At 36.0% G+C, this 18,176-nt stretch overlaps 1 protein-coding gene across 2 annotated transcripts in view; it reads right to left on the reverse strand.

Moving 5' to 3' along the window:
• LOC110456345 overlaps nucleotides 1-18,176 on the reverse strand; it is a 78,743-nt gene that overhangs the window by 50,198 nt on the left and 10,369 nt on the right. For both annotated transcript variants that reach the window (XM_021507022.1, XM_021507023.1), the window contains exons 3-4: nucleotides 15,828-15,961; nucleotides 12,971-13,044 (exon numbers count right to left, since the gene is read on the reverse strand). In XM_021507022.1, coding sequence (XP_021362697.1) covers nucleotides 12,971-13,044; nucleotides 15,828-15,961 — 208 coding nt within the window. The remainder of the gene's footprint in view (nucleotides 1-12,970; nucleotides 13,045-15,827; nucleotides 15,962-18,176) is intronic.

Consider the following 18,176-nt stretch of genomic DNA (forward strand, 5'->3'; position numbering starts at 1 on the left):
AAATTGGTTCCCCTTCACCCAAGGATGCTTCAGACCAAATATGGAACAAAACCTTTCATTCCTACAGAAGAAGGACTTTAAAGAATTTGCTATATTTCATCTTTTGGGCCCCGCCCTTCAGGCCCCTGGGGGGCTAGACCCACGGTTGATACAAAATTGGTTCCCCTTCACCCAAGGATGCTTCAGACCAAATATGGAACAAAACCTTTCATTCCTACAGAAGAAGAAGGATTTTAAAGAATTTGCTATATTTCATCTTTTGGGCCCCACCCTTCAGGCCCCTGAGGGGCCAGACCCACGGTTTATACAAAATTGGTTCCCCTTCAAATTGAGTCAAAATCTACTCGGCCGTTCAGGACTAGTAGTGTTTTAAAGGAAAAGTTGATGGGCGGGCGGACGGATGGACGGACAAACGACGGATGCTGTGGTATGGAATAAGCTCAACATGGTCCTTTGGACCACGTGAGCTAAAAAGACAAACACATTGGTTCCCCCCGACCCCATTAAACTAAGTTACCAAGGATGACACAGTAATAGTCGTCCACCCAATCAAGGTTTATATACACAGTAACTCACTATATACACAGTTACTCACCATATACACAGTAACTCACCATATACACAGTAACTCACCATATACACAGTAACTCACTATATACACAGTAACTCACTATATACACAGTAACTCACCATATACACAGTAACTCACCATATACACAGTAACTCACCATATACACAGTAACTCACTATATACACAGTAACTCACTATATACACAGTAACTCACCATATACACAGTAACTCACCATATACACAGTAACTCACTATATACACAGTAACTCACTATATACACAGTAACTCACCATATACACAGTAACTCACCATATACACAGTAACTCACTATATACACAGTAACTCACTATATACACAGTAACTCACCATATACACAGTAACTCACCATATACACAGTAACTCACTATATACACAGTAACTCACTATATACACAGTAACTCACCATATACACAGTAACTCACCATATACACAGTAACTCACTATATACACAGTAACTCACTATATACACAGTAACTCACCATATACACAGTAACTCACCATATACACAGTAACTCACTATATACACAGTAACTCACTATATACACAGTAACTCACCATATACACAGTAACTCACCATATACACAGTAACTCACTATATACACAGTAACTCACTATATACACAGTAACTCACCATATACACAGTAACTCACCATATACACAGTAACTCACTATATACACAGTAACTCACTATATACACAGTAACTCACCATATACACAGTAACTCACCATATACACAGTAACTCACTATATACACAGTAACTCACTATATACACAGTAACTCACCATATACACAGTAACTCACCATATACACAGTAACTCACTATATACACAGTAACTCACTATATACACAGTAACTCACCATATACACAGTAACTCACCATATACACAGTAACTCACTATATACACAGTAACTCACTATATACACAGTAACTCACCATATACACAGTAACTCACCATATACACAGTAACTCACTATATACACAGTAACTCACTATATACACAGTAACTCACCATATACACAGTAACTCACCATATACACAGTAACTCACTATATACACAGTAACTCACTATATACACAGTAACTCACCATATACACAGTAACTCACCATATACACAGTAACTCACTATATACACAGTAACTCACTATATACACAGTAACTCACCATATACACAGTAACTCACCATATACACAGTAACTCACTATATACACAGTAACTCACTATATACACAGTAACTCACCATATACACAGTAACTCACCATATACACAGTAACTCACTATATACACAGTAACTCACTATATACACAGTAACTCACCATATACACAGTAACTCACCATATACACAGTAACTCACTATATACACAGTAACTCACTATATACACAGTAACTCACCATATACACAGTAACTCACCATATACACAGTAACTCACTATATACACAGTAACTCACTATAACTCACCATATACACAGTAACTCACTATATACACAGTAACTCACCATATACACAGTAACTCACCATATACACAGTAACTCACCATATACACAGTAACTCACCATATACACCGTAACTCACCATATACACAGTAACTCACCATATACACAGTAACTCACCATTTACACAGTAACTCACCATATACACAGTAACTCACTACATACACAGTAACTCCCTATAACTCACTATATACACAGTAACTCACCATAAACACAGTAACTCACTATATACACAGTAACTCACATATACACAGTAACTCACTATATACACAATAACTCACCATATACACAGTAACTCACTACATACACAGTAACTCACAATAACTCACTATATACACAGTAACTCACTATAACTCACTATATACACATTAACTCACCATATACACAGTAACTCACTACATACACAGTAACTCACAATAACTCACTATATACACAGTAACTCACTATATACACAGTAACTCACATATACACAGTAACTCACTATATACACAGTTACTCACTATATACAGAGTAACTCACTATATACACAATAACTCACCATATACACAGTAACTCACCATATACACCGTAACTCTCCATATACACAGTAACTCACCATATACACAGGAACTCACTATAACAGTAACTCACTACATACAAAGTAACTCACAATAACTCACTATATACACAGTAACTCACTATATACACAGTAATTCACCTATACACAGTAACTCAGCATATGCACAGTAACTCACCATTTACATAGTAACTCATTATATACAAAGTAACTCACCATATACACCGTAACTCACCATATCCACAGTAACTCACCATATACACAGTAACTCACTATATACACAATAACTCACCATATACACAGTAACTCACTACATACACAGTAACTCACTATAACTCACTATATACACAGTAACTCACCATATACACCGAAACTCACCATATACACAGTAACTCACCATATACACAGTAACTCACTATATACACAGTTACTCACCATATACACAGTAACTCACCATATACACCGAAACTCACCATATACACAGTAACTCACCATATACACCGTAACTCTCCATATACACAGTAACTCACCATATACACAGTAACTCACTATATACACAGTAACTCACCATATACACAGTAACTCACTATAACAGTAACTCACTACATACACAGTAACTCACAATAACTCACTATATACACAGTAACTCACTATAACTCACTATATACACATTAACTCACCATATACACAGTAACTCACTACATACACAGTAACTCACTATAACTCACTATATACACAGTTACTCACCATATACACAGTAGCTCACTATATACACATTAACTCATCATATACACAGTAACTCAACATATACACAGTAACTTACTATAACTCACTATCTACACAGTAACTCACCATTTACACAGTAACTCACGATAACTCACTATATACACCGTAACTCACTATAACAGTAACTCACTATAAACACAGTAACTCACTGTAACTCACTATATAAACAGTAACTCACTACATACAAAGTAACTCACAATAACTCACTATATACACAGTACCTCACTACAACTCACTATATACACAGTACCTCACTATATACACAGTAACTCACAATAACTCACTATATACACAGTAACTCACTATATACACAGTAACTCACATATACACAGTAACTCACTATATACACAGTAACTCACTATAACTCACTATATACACAGTATCTCACTATAACTCACTATATATACAGTACCTCACTATATACACAGTAACTCACAATAACTCACTATATACACAGTAACTCACTATATACACAGTAACTCACTATAACTCACTATATACACAGTAACTCACTATAACTCACTATATACACAGTAACTCACTATATACACAGTAACTCGACAACACACATAGTGTCCTATCCATTATCTCTGACACGTACAAGAAGTCCCTGTCACAATCCAAGTAATAAAAAGATGTGTTTCAAAACTCACTGATTCTTTATGTTTACAAATGTATTGATTCTGTGATACATGCATATACAATGTGTATCTACATTTTTTTAAAGTTATAATTCTAGCATTAAGTATACCAGAGGCACAACACCCAGGTCATATTCTATATTCAATAATCTATTTAATCTCAAACTTGAATTTGAACAAATATTACAACTTGACAAAGCATAAACTGACACATTATTATAACCTTGACCTTTGACCTGGAATAAATTACATATTGTTACATCTGATTATTTCTCTTGTCTCATTTCATTACACTTGTTTAAAATTTAAACCTATTTAACTTTAATTTAGCTGTTATTTTATGATTGCCGCTATATTTTACGACATGTAATACATGTTTCTTTTTTTATATTTTTCATGTAGCACATATTTCTAAGAAGATATTTGCCTCTGTAATAGAATTTGTAGCCATTACATCATGCACAAAAGTGGCCTCAGTACATGTTCAGCCAGTCTAAATTCCACAACAAAGTTACATTTATTCATAACCATAATATATATATGAATGCATGCACAATGATTTACATGCAGGACAAGATGCATGTATACATCTGCCCTAATCTCACTTCAACACTCAGGATTTCATAGTAGATACTAACACCAGCTTAAAACTCTCAATACATCATAGACATTATATATATGACAGTGATGCTATTGACCTTGATTCCAAAGTCAATATGAGCAAAATGCATACTAGCTTGATCTAAGGATGTGAGTGACAGAAAGCACATTGGAGAAATAGTACTGAATTTACCACCCGAGGTATTTATGGATAGCCCAACCAAGGCTGTCCATTCTTTAGCATAGGAACAGCAGTATACAAACTGAAAAATAACAAATTTATAAAAGTAACAAATAGAGAAAGTAAATAAGTAAGAATTACTCATTCTATAACCACCATTTTGAATTGAAGGGCATAAAACTATACACAACATTGTTTTTTTTCTTAAAAATTGAACAATCTGTAAAAATTGTACAATTAGGCAACAAAGAAATCAAATGTAAATATAGCATCAACTGCTGGTATATGTAATTATCCACCAATGTTTCTGGGTCAAGCCGTGACACACAACATCACTATAACTGACTACATCTGTTCAACTTCCTTTCCTCACTTCAAACAAGTTGGAGGGGGGTCATGTATTTGTTAGATAAGACACACAGTGCATGCCTTTATGACAAATACACCTTCAAACACATCAAACAGCAGATCTCTGATGTTCCCTTGGTAAACCAAGTCTAAATACAAGGAATGAAAACATTGATGAAGTCTATTCCAACATCACCCACACTACTCATAGGGTTTGTTCGTTTATGCTAATCAACCACACTACTCATAGGGCTTGTTCGTTTATGCTAATCAACCACACTACTCAAAGGGCTTGTTCGTTTATGCTAATCAACCACACAACTCATAGGACTTCTTTGTTTATGCTAATCAACCACAATACTCATAGGGCTTGGTCGTTTATGCTAATCACCCACACTACTCATAGGGCTTGTTTGTTTATGCTAAACAACCACACTACTCATAGGGCTTGTTCGTTTATGCTTGAACAACCATACTACTCATAGGGCTTGTTTGTTTATGCTAATCAACCACAATACTCATAGGGCTTGGTCGTTTATGCTAATCAACCACACTACTCATAGGGCTTGTTTGTTTATGCTAAACAACCACACTACTCATAGGGCTTGTTTGTTTATGCTAAACAACCACACTACTCATAGGGCTTGTTTGTTTTATGCTAAACAACCACCTTACCCATAGGGCTTGTTCGTTTATGCTAAACAATCACACTACTCATAGGGCTTGTTTGTTTATGCTTGAACAACCACACTACTCATAGGGCTTGTTCGTTTATGCTAAACAACCACACTACTCATAGGGCTTGTTCCTTTATGCTTAACAACCACACTTCTTATAGGGCTTGTTTATGCTTAACAACCACCCTACTCATAGGGCTTGTTCGTTTATGCTAAACAACCACCCTACTCATAGGGCTTGTTCGTTTATGCTGAACAACCACACTACTCATAGGGCTTGTTCGTTTATGCTAAACAACCACACTACTCATAGGGCTTGTTCCTTTATGCTTAACAACCACACTTCTTATAGGGCTTGTTTATGCTTAACAACCACCCTACTCATAGGGCTTGTTCGTTTATGCTAAACAACCACCCTACTCATAGGGCTTGTTCGTTTATGCTGAACAACCACACTACTCATAGGGCTTGTTCGTTTATGCTAAACAACCACACTACTCATAGGGCTTGTTCGTTTATGCTTGAACAACCACACTACTCATAGGGCTTGTTTGTTTATGCTAAACAACCACACTACTCATAGGGCTTGTTCGTTTATGCTAAACAACCACACTACTCATAGGGCTTGTTCGTTTATGCTAAACAACCACACTACTCATAGGGCTTGTTCGTTTATGCTAAACAACCACACTACTCATAGGGCTTGTTCGTTTATGCTAAACAACCACACTACTCATAGGGCTTGTTCGTTTATGCTAAACAACCACACTACTCATAGGGCTTGTTCGTTTATGCTAAACAACCACACTACTCATAGGGCTTGTTCGTTTATGCTAAACAACCACACTACTCATAGGGCTTGTTCGTTTATGCTAAACAACCACACTACTCATAGGGCTTGTTCGTTTATGCTTGAACAACCACACTACTCATAGGGCTTGTTCGTTTATGCTTGAACAACCACACTACTCATAGGGCTTCTTTGTTAATGCTAAACAACCACACTACTCATAGGGCTTGTTCGTTTATGCTTAAACAACCACCCTACTCATAGGGCTTGTTCGTTTATGCTAAATAACCACACTACTCATAGGGCTTGTTCGTTTATGCTTGATCAACCACACTACTCATAGGGCTTGTTCGTTTATGCTAAACAACCACACTACTCATAGGGCTTGTTCCTTTATGCTTAACAACCACACTTCTTATAGGGCTTGTTTATGCTTAACAACCACCCTACTCATAGGGCTTGTTCGTTTATGCTAAACAACCACACTACTCATAGGGCTTGTTCGTTTATGCTTAACAACCACACTACTCATAGGGCTTGTTCGTTTATGCTTAAACAACCACACTACTCATAGGGCTTGTTCGTTTATGCTAAACAACCACACTACTCATAGGGCTTGTTCGTTTATGCTTAACAACCACACTACTCATAGGGCTTGTTCGTTTATGCTTAAACAACCACACTACTCATAGGGCTTGTTCGTTTATGCTTGACAACCACACTACTCATAGGGCTTGTTCGTTTATGCTTGAACAACCACACTACTCATAGGGCTTGTTTGTTTATGCTTGAACAACCATCCTACTCATAGGGGTTGTTCATTTATGCTTGAACAACCACACTATTCATAGGGCTTGTTCGTTTACGCTTGAACAACCACACTACTCATAGGGCTTGTTCGTTTAAGCTAAACAACCACTTTGTCTGTTTTTAAATGTAACATTACATATCAGGTATTAATCCTGACAGACCTACAAATTATTATGCAGGCCTTGCAAGGTTTTTTCAAGGCTCGCCTGAAAGCAGCATCAGATTGCTAGGTCCGATCTTATTTCATAAACAAACAGCTCAGGTCCAACTGGTTCAACTGTTTGGATCGTGATAAACGAAAGGGATAAACAAAAGCTGCTTTGGACTACCCAATGGTATCCTCACAGAGATCAATAGTTAGGTAACACGCTACAGACATCCTAAACAATGAAAGATGTAATTTTATAACATTACCAAGTACTAATAGGGAAAATCTTTATCTCTCAGAATTGGTATATTTCATACAGAGGTTGATGTGACTGGTTTGTCTGTGTTTAAATGTATAGCTGATAATACTTGGTATCATAAATAACTTTCTTAAATGTGTGTCAAGAGGAAAATTCAGTTTCAAATGGGGAATGGTTACCTATCTACATTTGTCTAATTACAGGAATCTTGATTTAACACATAAGTACCCTGTTATCCCTTGTATTAGATTTCAGTACAGTCTCAGAAAATGTTATTTTCACCAATATTTGCAAAATATCTTAATTGGTTATGCAAAAAAAAAAAATAATAATAATTTGTAAAATACAAGCTTTTGAAAACTAGCTTTTCAAATGCAACATGAAAATCCTTTTTAAGATCATACCAAATAACCGAACCTTAAATTTCTTCTTTTAATAAATTAAATTCTTTTCTAGAAACTAAAGTGTTGAGAATAAGGAGGTTCAAACATTATAAGTATGATATTCTTATTAAAAAGTTATGCATATATCACACCATGAAATATAATTTCATTGAAATATAGCTGCAAACAAAATAGCTTTATCTCGTTATAAAATAAAGACTATATGAACCAGTAATATATCCTCAGAGCTTTATCTCGTTATAAGATAAAGACTATATGTACCAGTAATATATCCTCAGAGCTTTATCTCGTTATAAAAGACTATACATGTATGTACCAGTAATATATCCTCAGAGCTTTATCTCGTTATAAGATAAAGACTATACATGTATGTACCAGTAAATATATCCTCAGAGCTTTATCTCGTTATTAGATAAAGACTATACATGTATGTACCAGTAATATATCCTCAGAGCTTTATCTCGTTATGAGATAAAGACTATATGTATGAGTAACATATCCTCAGAGCTTTATCTCGTTATAAGATAAAGACTGTATGTACCAGTAAGATATCCTCAGAGCTTTATCTCATTATAAGATAAAGACTATATATACCAGTAATATATCCTCAGAGCTTTATCTCGTTATAAGATAAAGACTTTATGTACCAGTAATATATCCTCAGAGCTTTATCTCATTATTCGATAAAGACTATATGTACCAGTAATATATCCTCAGAGCTTTATCTCGTTAAAAGATAAAGACTTTATGTACCAGTAATATATCCTCAGAGCTTCATCTCATTATAAGATAAAGACTGCATGTACCAGTAATAAATATACTCAGAGCTTTATCTCATTCTAAGATAAAGACTGTATAAGTACCAGTAATATATCCTCGGAGCTTTATCTCATTATAAAATAAAGACTGTATATGTACCAGTAATATATCCTAAGAGCTTTATCTCATTATTCAATAAAGACTATATGTACCAGTAATATATCCTAAGAGCTTTATCTCATTATAAGATAAAGACTGTATGTACCAGTAATATATATCCTCAGAGCTTTATCTCATTATAAGATAAAGACTGTATATGTACCAGTAATATATCCTCAGATCTTTATCTCATTATAAGATAAAGACTGTATGTACCAGTAATATATATCCTCAGAGCTTTATCTCATTATAAGATAAAGACTGTATATGTACCAGTAATATATCCTCAGATCTTTATCTCATTATAAGATAAAGACTGTATGTACCAGTAATATATATCCTCAGAGCTTTATCTCATTATAAGATAAAGACTGTATATGTACCAGTAATATATCCTCAGATCTTTATCTCATTATAAGATAAAGACTGTATGTACCAGTAATATATATCCTCAGAGCTTTATCTCATTATAAGATAAAGACTGTATATGTACCAGTAATATATCCTCAGATCTTTATCTCATTATAAGANCAACTGTTCATTTGTCTATAGGTACTGCACTCTCTTTTCCATAGGTAAATTGGTAGCACAACTTTATAAGGTCCACATTTGCAAAATTGAAATTGTTTTTAAGGAGTCTACTTTCAGCAGTACATGAGTACACAGTGATTTCTACGGGTTTACTCTAGTGATGAGGTGTGCCGCACTAGGAACCTCATCCCATCAACTGACCTTCCACGGCACAGGTGGCAGTCAGGGTTTTTTTGACTGCCACTAGTAGCAACTAAATTGTGAATTGAGAGCTCGAGGGGTAGCGATGACCATCACTGGACCAGGAATATCGTTCCTACTCCAGAAAACACTGGACAGAGAAACAAGGAATAATGGTCAACAATCACGACTCCTCTGTCACCATAGCAACACTTACATCTCCTACACATTTCTTAAGACAATTTCTCCTAAGTATGTCATTACAGCATGTTTACATTATTTGTAAAGTTACACATGAATGATCAATTCTTCATTAAATCTATCACACTCTATACTATACACAAAGAATCAACTACAGTCAATCCTGTGTTTGAAATGATACAACTGCTAACCAAAAGTGGCCGTTTATAACAGGTGGCCCGTACACAGGTTTGACTTTATATGTAAATTTTAACAATCTGAAATGTTGATCAAAACTCTATTATATTTTCGACTTACTGAGACTCATGAAACATTGTAAATCATAATTAATGGGATGTCTTCACTAGGTGAACATTGTACATGGGATGTTTTCACTAGGTGTACATTCTACATGGGTTGTCTTCACTAGGTTTACATTGTACATGGGATGTTTTCACTAGGTGTACATTCTACATGGGTTGTCTTCACTAGGTTTACATTGTAGGGCTTGTTCGTTTATGCTTGAACAACCACACTACTCATAGGGCTTGTTCGGTTATGCTAAACAACCACGCTACCCATAGGGCTTGTTCGTTTATGCTTGAACAACCATCCTACTCATAGGGCTTGTTCGTTTATGCTAAACAACCACACTACTCATAGGGCTTCTTTGTTAATGCTAAACAACCACACTACTCATAGGGCTTCTTTGTTAATGCTAAACAACCACACTACTCATAGGGCTTGTTTGTTTTTTTTTTAAAAAAAAAACAAACAAGCCCTATGAGTAGGATGGTTGTTCAAGCATAAACAAACAAGCCCTATGAGTAGTGTGGTTGTTTAGCATTAACAAAGAAGCCCTATGAGTAGTGTGGTTGTCCCATGTACAATGTACATGGGATGTCTTCACTGGGTGTACATTGTACATGGGCTGTCTGCACTAGGTGTACATTATACATGGGATGTCTTCAGTAGGTGTACATTGTACATCGGATGTCTTGGCGAGGTGTACATTGTACATGCGATGTCTGCACTAGGTGCACATTGCACATGGGATGTCTTCACTGGGTGTACATTGTACATGTGATGTCTTCACTAGGTGCACATTGTACATGGGATGTTTTCACTAGGTGTACATTCTACATGGGTTGTCTTCACTAGGTTTACATTGTAGGGCTTGTTCGTTTATGCTTGAACAACCATCCTACTCATAGGGCTTGTTTGTTTATGCTTGAACAACCACACTACTCATAGGGCTTCTTTGTTAATGCTAAACAACCACACTACTCATAGGGCTTGTTCGTTTATGCTTGAACAACCATCCTACTCATAGGGCTTGTTCGGTTATGCTAAACAACCACGCTACCCATAGGGCTTGTTCGTTTATGCTTGAACAACCACACTACTCATAGGGCTTCTTTGTTAATGCTAAACAACCACACTACTCATAGGGCTTGTTTGTTTTATGCTAAACAACCACACTACTCATAGGGCTTCTTTGTTAATGCTAAACAACCACACTACTCATAGGGCTTGTTTGTTTTATGCTAAACAACCACCCTACCCATAGGGCTTGTTCGTTTATGCTTGAACAACCATCCTACTCATAGGGCTTGTTTGTTTTTTTTTTAAAAAAAAAACAAACAAGCCCTATGAGTAGTGTGGTTGTTTAGCATAACCGAACAAGCCCTATGAGTAGGATGGTTGTTCAAGCATAAACAAACAAGCCCTATGAGTAGTGTGGTTGTTCAAGCATAAACAAACAAGCCCTATGAGTAGGATGGTTGTTCAAGCATAAACGAACAAGCCCTACAATGTAAACCTAGTGAAGACAACCCATGTAGAATGTACACCTAGTGAAAACATCCCATGTACAATGAACACCTAGTGAAGACATCCCATGTACATTGTACATGGGATGTCTTCACTAGGTGTACATTGTACATTTGGTAATATTAACAATAATATAACACAACTATAAAGCAAAAATGAACACATTTTTTTTCCTGCTTGAAAAGATGATTATCAAAATAATGATTGAAATTGTCAAATTGATTTATGTCATTTCAACTGTCCCCCTTTTTCTCTGTTGTATTACCATTTAGCTGTATACCAGTATCACAGTCACTGTACGATGACCATGCACATACCCTCATTAATGTTTGCACATGTAAACATGTTTCAAAATCTAAAATAAATTCCACTACAATACACGCACCGATTGATTATTCTTAACTAGAGAAACTGTGAGCGTACTCACAGACAGTCCCCCATCCCCCCCATCTCACTTACAATGTTTCTGGAGCAGATTATTTAAGTTTTAAGGGCCATACTATTACTCCTGAAAAAATAGCCACATTGCAACTTCCTTTCCTCATGTGCATCTACATAAGATGTACTTAAACTTTGTCAAGTTACCAAAAATCCAGTATACTGTTAAGAAGGAGTTATATATGCTTACAAGACTTCTGGAGAAGCCAGTTTAAAGGGCCATAACTCCAGGAAAAATATTTGAATCGCGAATTCCTTTCTTCATTCACATCTACCTTAGATGTACTTTCGATTTGTATAGTTACAAAAAATCCAACTCATGGTTTAGGAGAAGTTGCGCCTACAAAGATCATGGACAGATGGATGGACAGAGAGGTTGTGTCCTTTATACCCCCCTCAAATTTCAAACTTGTTTGCAGGGGGTAGAATTACTACCTAATGCTGATCTTCCGAAGTGAAGTCTTTTAAAAGTAAATGTCCTGGTCATAAATAATGGGAACAAGAGATATGACCAGAGTATAGAGTGAAAATGATCTACCCATTCTCAAACCAGGGTGAGATTAGGTGGGACAGCAGCACTAAATACTTACTATTGGTCATAAGGCTGCATGGGTTCCACATCCACGTATGGGCGCTGCATCATCCACGGCATGTCTGCATTGTTCTGTCAAGCAATCAAATACTGTACATTAAGAGTAATTGTCAAAATCAAGTTACTATTGAGCAATATAAGGTTTTGAGCATGACATAAACAGTATGTTCATTTTCACTTTAGACAAGTTGCTTTTGAGCATTATATAATTCATTTCTAATTTAGTTGAACAATTATCAAATGGTGTTACCTAGGTACATCAAACAATTTTCTGTTGAAACTTGAAACAAGAGGCCCAATGCTCACCTGGTATCAATTTCACACCAGAAGCCTTCAATGTGGATCAATTTTGGTTTTCAGAAGAAGTTGTTTAAAATTTTAAACATTGCACCCCAGTAACCTTGAAAGTGGGTCAAGGTCAATCATTTGAACAAAGTTGGTAGCCTTTCATCCAAGCATACAACTGGCCAGATATAATCACCCTGGGCCATTTGGTTATTCAAAAGAACTTGTTTGAAGGTTTTCTAATTATTTGACCGCAGTGACCTTCAGCGTGGGTTATGGTCATTCATCTGAACAAGCTTGGTAGACCTGAATTAATTTGTTGTTGAGATTATTTTTAAGTTATGAATTGATGAAAAAAGGTGTCACATTAAATATGAAAATACAAGTAAACATTTATAGCAGAAATATACAACCATACATATATCTTTAGTATTTTCATGCAAAATATTAAAGGATTGAAATGTTTTCATGTATTTCTAACACTTCTGGTGAAGTTAATCCTAGAGTTGCTTACAAACCATGTTCAATGATGTTCAGTAAAAAGGTATTTGAGAATTATAAAAACTAAACAAATTTGTTGATGGAGTATAATTGAAATTATTATATCGAACCAAGATCACTGATGAAGATGGCCGACAGAAATTTTAATTTAGTAATGCAGACAGAATCCTTGCTTCAAAACTTTAGAAAACAAATGGACAACATTAAATTCTATATCATTCTGACAGAGAGGTGAGATCTAGATTTCCATTGTCTGGGATTACAACAGCATCCACCCTGATATTACCTACCCAGTTTTATATAGTTTCCATTTTGTGTTTTCATAGCCTGATGATTTGACATGTAAGACATGCTTTCAATGTTTAATGAAAGCTTATATATCCTGAACAGAACATAGGAATGAAGAGGACACCAACACAACGCCAGTGTAAAAGGTTAACACTGTTCTCATTACTGGCACATAGTATTAGCCACATCAAGCACTTATAGGAGGCTTAAATTACACAGAAACTCTACTGTACACAAATTCAAAGCATAAGGTTTAGAATGCAATAAACAGTTTATAACCATATTTTATACTTTTATTACAAAAACCAAAACTTGTATAAGGCTTTCCAGAAGAAATCATCACATCAAATATCACACATTCTCAACCATTACCCAGTTACATGATCACAACACAACATATAATTAATGGTTAATTAATGAGTCTGTTAACAAGCCAATTAACATAAGAGTAGCTGTCCCTTCGTCAGGGTGTATACCTCAGGTTCTAACAGACTGTACCGTACTCCGTCCCCTACAAACACTCCTGGTACCTCCCTCCTGGTGACAGGAGACTGGGGGGCCACACCTGGCTCATGCCAGCCCCCCTGAGGAATAGCATCAAATCAGTTTAAATCAAGCAACCAAGATGGAATCAAATATTCATATGACATAAGATTGACATAGTAATTCTTGTAAAAAATACAACTTTTGTGGCAGATGGTGTACGTCATCCCTCTAACATAGCTTATATGGATTACAATTTTGTTATCAACAGTATCGTATTGTAACTTATCCATAATAAGTGTTGTACTGAATCAAGCAAAGACGGTGTTGATCGATAGTTATTCACTGTTTTGCTTTTCAAAACCTATATGCATAATCAAATTGAAAAGGAGTGGCCCATTGGGCTTGTATCAGCTTGCTTTAGCTGTTTTTGAGAGAGGCCTTAACAGTCTCAGTCAATCAGTTGCAGCTAGGCCATTTTGGAATTGTTTGAACAGCATTTTGTATGACCATGGAATTAACTAAACTAGCTTTGAATACTTAAATCTTCCAATTTCAGAAATGTGTCCAGACCCTAGTTTAAGAAGCATTCTTTAACTTAAAATAGAGTTTTTCAAAAATCTCAAATAAAAGGAACTTTCTTTAGACGACGACTACGGAATTAGGGACAAAATTAAGGATGTTTTTATATTATTGGTTGAAAAAAGTCTGTTTTGGTTACCAGTATATCCTTGACACAATTGACAATAAAAACTGCCTGATTGATCTCATTTAACTGTGTTATTGAGCAGCTTTCTCGTTCCTTTTTATACCTTTAATTCTGTGACGGGAAGGAGTCCGACTATATGTTTGAGTAGTGTATTTTATGTTTCTGAATACATCTCACTTGAAGCAAAGGAGCTTATTTGTTGATCAAGCAAGTTCTCTACGATATATACTGTATACCAGACACTTTTGTCCAGTCAAATATTCTATAATTACCAAGAGTAAATTTCGCTCTTCACATGAAGTTGTTATATATCGAAGGTTGTGTACTACTTCATATAGTTCTATGCATAATCAATATCATTATTCAGTGTCAAGATAAATTCACACTTATTGCGGTGGGCAAACAAGGTGAAAAGTTAAACAAGGGTGAAAATGTCCTGGTATGCATACAGTACATACCAGAGTGAGAGGGGTGAGGAGGGGGGGGGGCCTCAGCTGTCATTAAATTACATTCTGTAGTACCGGTGCGAGGCGGGGCAGCCCTGCTGTTGTTTGGGAAGGTTCTGTTGTTTATATCTATATATACATACCGGTGCGGGAGGAGGGAGTCTGGCTGTCTGTTTGAGTAAGTTTTGCTGTTTCAGCAACTCAATCTCATTTTGAAGCTGTAACATCTTCCTCAGCTGTTCCTCCTGGAGCCGACGTAGCTGGGCCTCAAGTTCATCTGTCAGGATAGAAGGTCACATTCAAGGTCAAACCATATAAGTAAAAGGTCAAGCAGACAAATTATGTCAACATTAAAGTCATAAAAAGCAAACTCAATAATGGACAAGCTGAATGTGTAACAAGAATAAATAAGAGATCCCAGAGGGATCTTGGCACCCACCATTGTGCCATCTTCATTAGTTCTATGTCAGTTCGATCCTTTCTATTCTTTTCTCTTATTTGTGTGATTGACTCATGTAAACAGTAAATGGAACTTCAGGTTACCATTTTGTTTTTCCATCAAATCTCAAAAGTAAACAAACACATGTACAATTAAGGACCAAGGAAATTCTACAGAACTAATTTGAGAGTATTTCCTAAGAAATAGCGAAAAACAAACATTCACACAACTTGAGAGCCAGGGAAACCTGCATATGAAATTTGAGAAAGATACCCTTAGCACTTTCACTGTCATAATCCAAGATGGCCTCCTGTTGGCCATTTTGTTCATCCGAGCTGTCTCAAAATTAAACATGCTCAATAGGAAACTAAGGGAACCTACGTATGAAATTGGAGAAAAATACTCTAAGTACTTCCTTTGAAATAGCGACAAATAACAAACAATTCTCTGTCAAAATCCAAGATGGCCACCTATCGGCCATTTTGTTTATCCGATCAGTCTCAAAATTAAATTGCACAGCTACAGACCAAGGTAAATTTGCATATCCAATTTGAGGAGGATTCCTCCATCACTTCCTGAGAAATAGCGCTACCAAACATTCACTGTCAAAATCCAAGATGGTCACCTATCAGCCATTTTGTTTATCCAAGTCCTCTCTAAAAATCAAACTGACACAACTACAGACCAAGGGGAACCTACATATCTAATTTGAGAAAGATTCCTCCAGTACTTCCTGAAAAATGGTGATAACAAACATTCACGGCCCAAATCCAAAATGGCCTCCTGGTGTTTTTTTACGAGCCTTCTTGAAATGAAACATGCACAACTATAGACCAAGGGAACCTACAAGGGGACGCATGTTGGCCATTTTGTTCATCCGATCAGTCTCAAAAGTTATTATGCACAACAACAGACCGAGGGAAACCTACATATCAAATTTGAGAAAGATCCTTCAAGGACTTTCTGGATAATAGCGATAACAAACCATCACTGTCAAAATTCAAGATGTCAATAAATAAAGAAATTTAACAAAGGTAGTCAACCAATCATGTTACACAAAGGAAGCTATGAAGAAAAAATGTCAATTTAAAAACAAAAAGTTATATATGTACTGTGTACAGTGACGTCACCCTTGCCACCTCAATTCACATAAGTGTTAGATAGGGAGTCTCATGCTGACTTTATGGTAGCTAAACTGAATTCTTACAGACATGAATAAATACCAACACCAGATATTCAAATGGCCATTGAAATACACACTCAACATAAACATGAAAAGTAATTGAGGATTATAGGGCTAACAGAAATACACCTTTCATAAGCTATCACAGTGTGATATTGCCTAGGAATCAGCTTTAAATTCCTTTTTATCCAATTTTATAATTAAAAGAAAACTGATACACTTCTGATTCAGAACTTCTGACTATATATACCAGTTTTATCTGCTGAAATCAATACCTCACCACAACATTTTTCCACAACAAAGAATATATTGGAATCATTGCCAATTTTGGAATTGAATATCCATTCAAATAATACCTTGGCCTCTATACATCACAATTCATCAGTTCAACGTGAGAAAATCACCAGTATTATAGACATGTTCACAAACTGTATTGAATTCCTTCTGCACACTTTGAAAATGAAAGTACATACCAGTACTTCAGAATTACAATGTGACACACATGAGAGTTACTGCTGTTCATACAATATATGTACTTCAGAATTACAATGTGACACACATCAGAGTTACTGCTGTTCCTACAATATATGTACTTCAGAATTACAATGTAACACAGATGAGAGTTACTGCTGTTCCTACAATATATGTACTTCGGAATTACAATGTAACACACATGAGAGTTACTGCTGTTCCTACAATATATATGTGGGGTTGTGTTTTTATTTCAGATACCAAGTGGCGAGAAGACTGTATATTTCCAGGATTTCTCCTTAAATCACACTAGCTGGGACAACTGTTTCACCTTGCCCGGTGTCTATTGTCACACTCTAGTTACTGCTGTTCCTACAATATATGTACTTCAGAATTACA

Source organism: Mizuhopecten yessoensis, unplaced genomic scaffold (genome assembly GCF_002113885.1).
Source record: "Mizuhopecten yessoensis strain PY_sf001 unplaced genomic scaffold, ASM211388v2 scaffold8693, whole genome shotgun sequence".
NCBI lineage: Eukaryota > Metazoa > Mollusca > Bivalvia > Pectinida > Pectinidae > Mizuhopecten > Mizuhopecten yessoensis.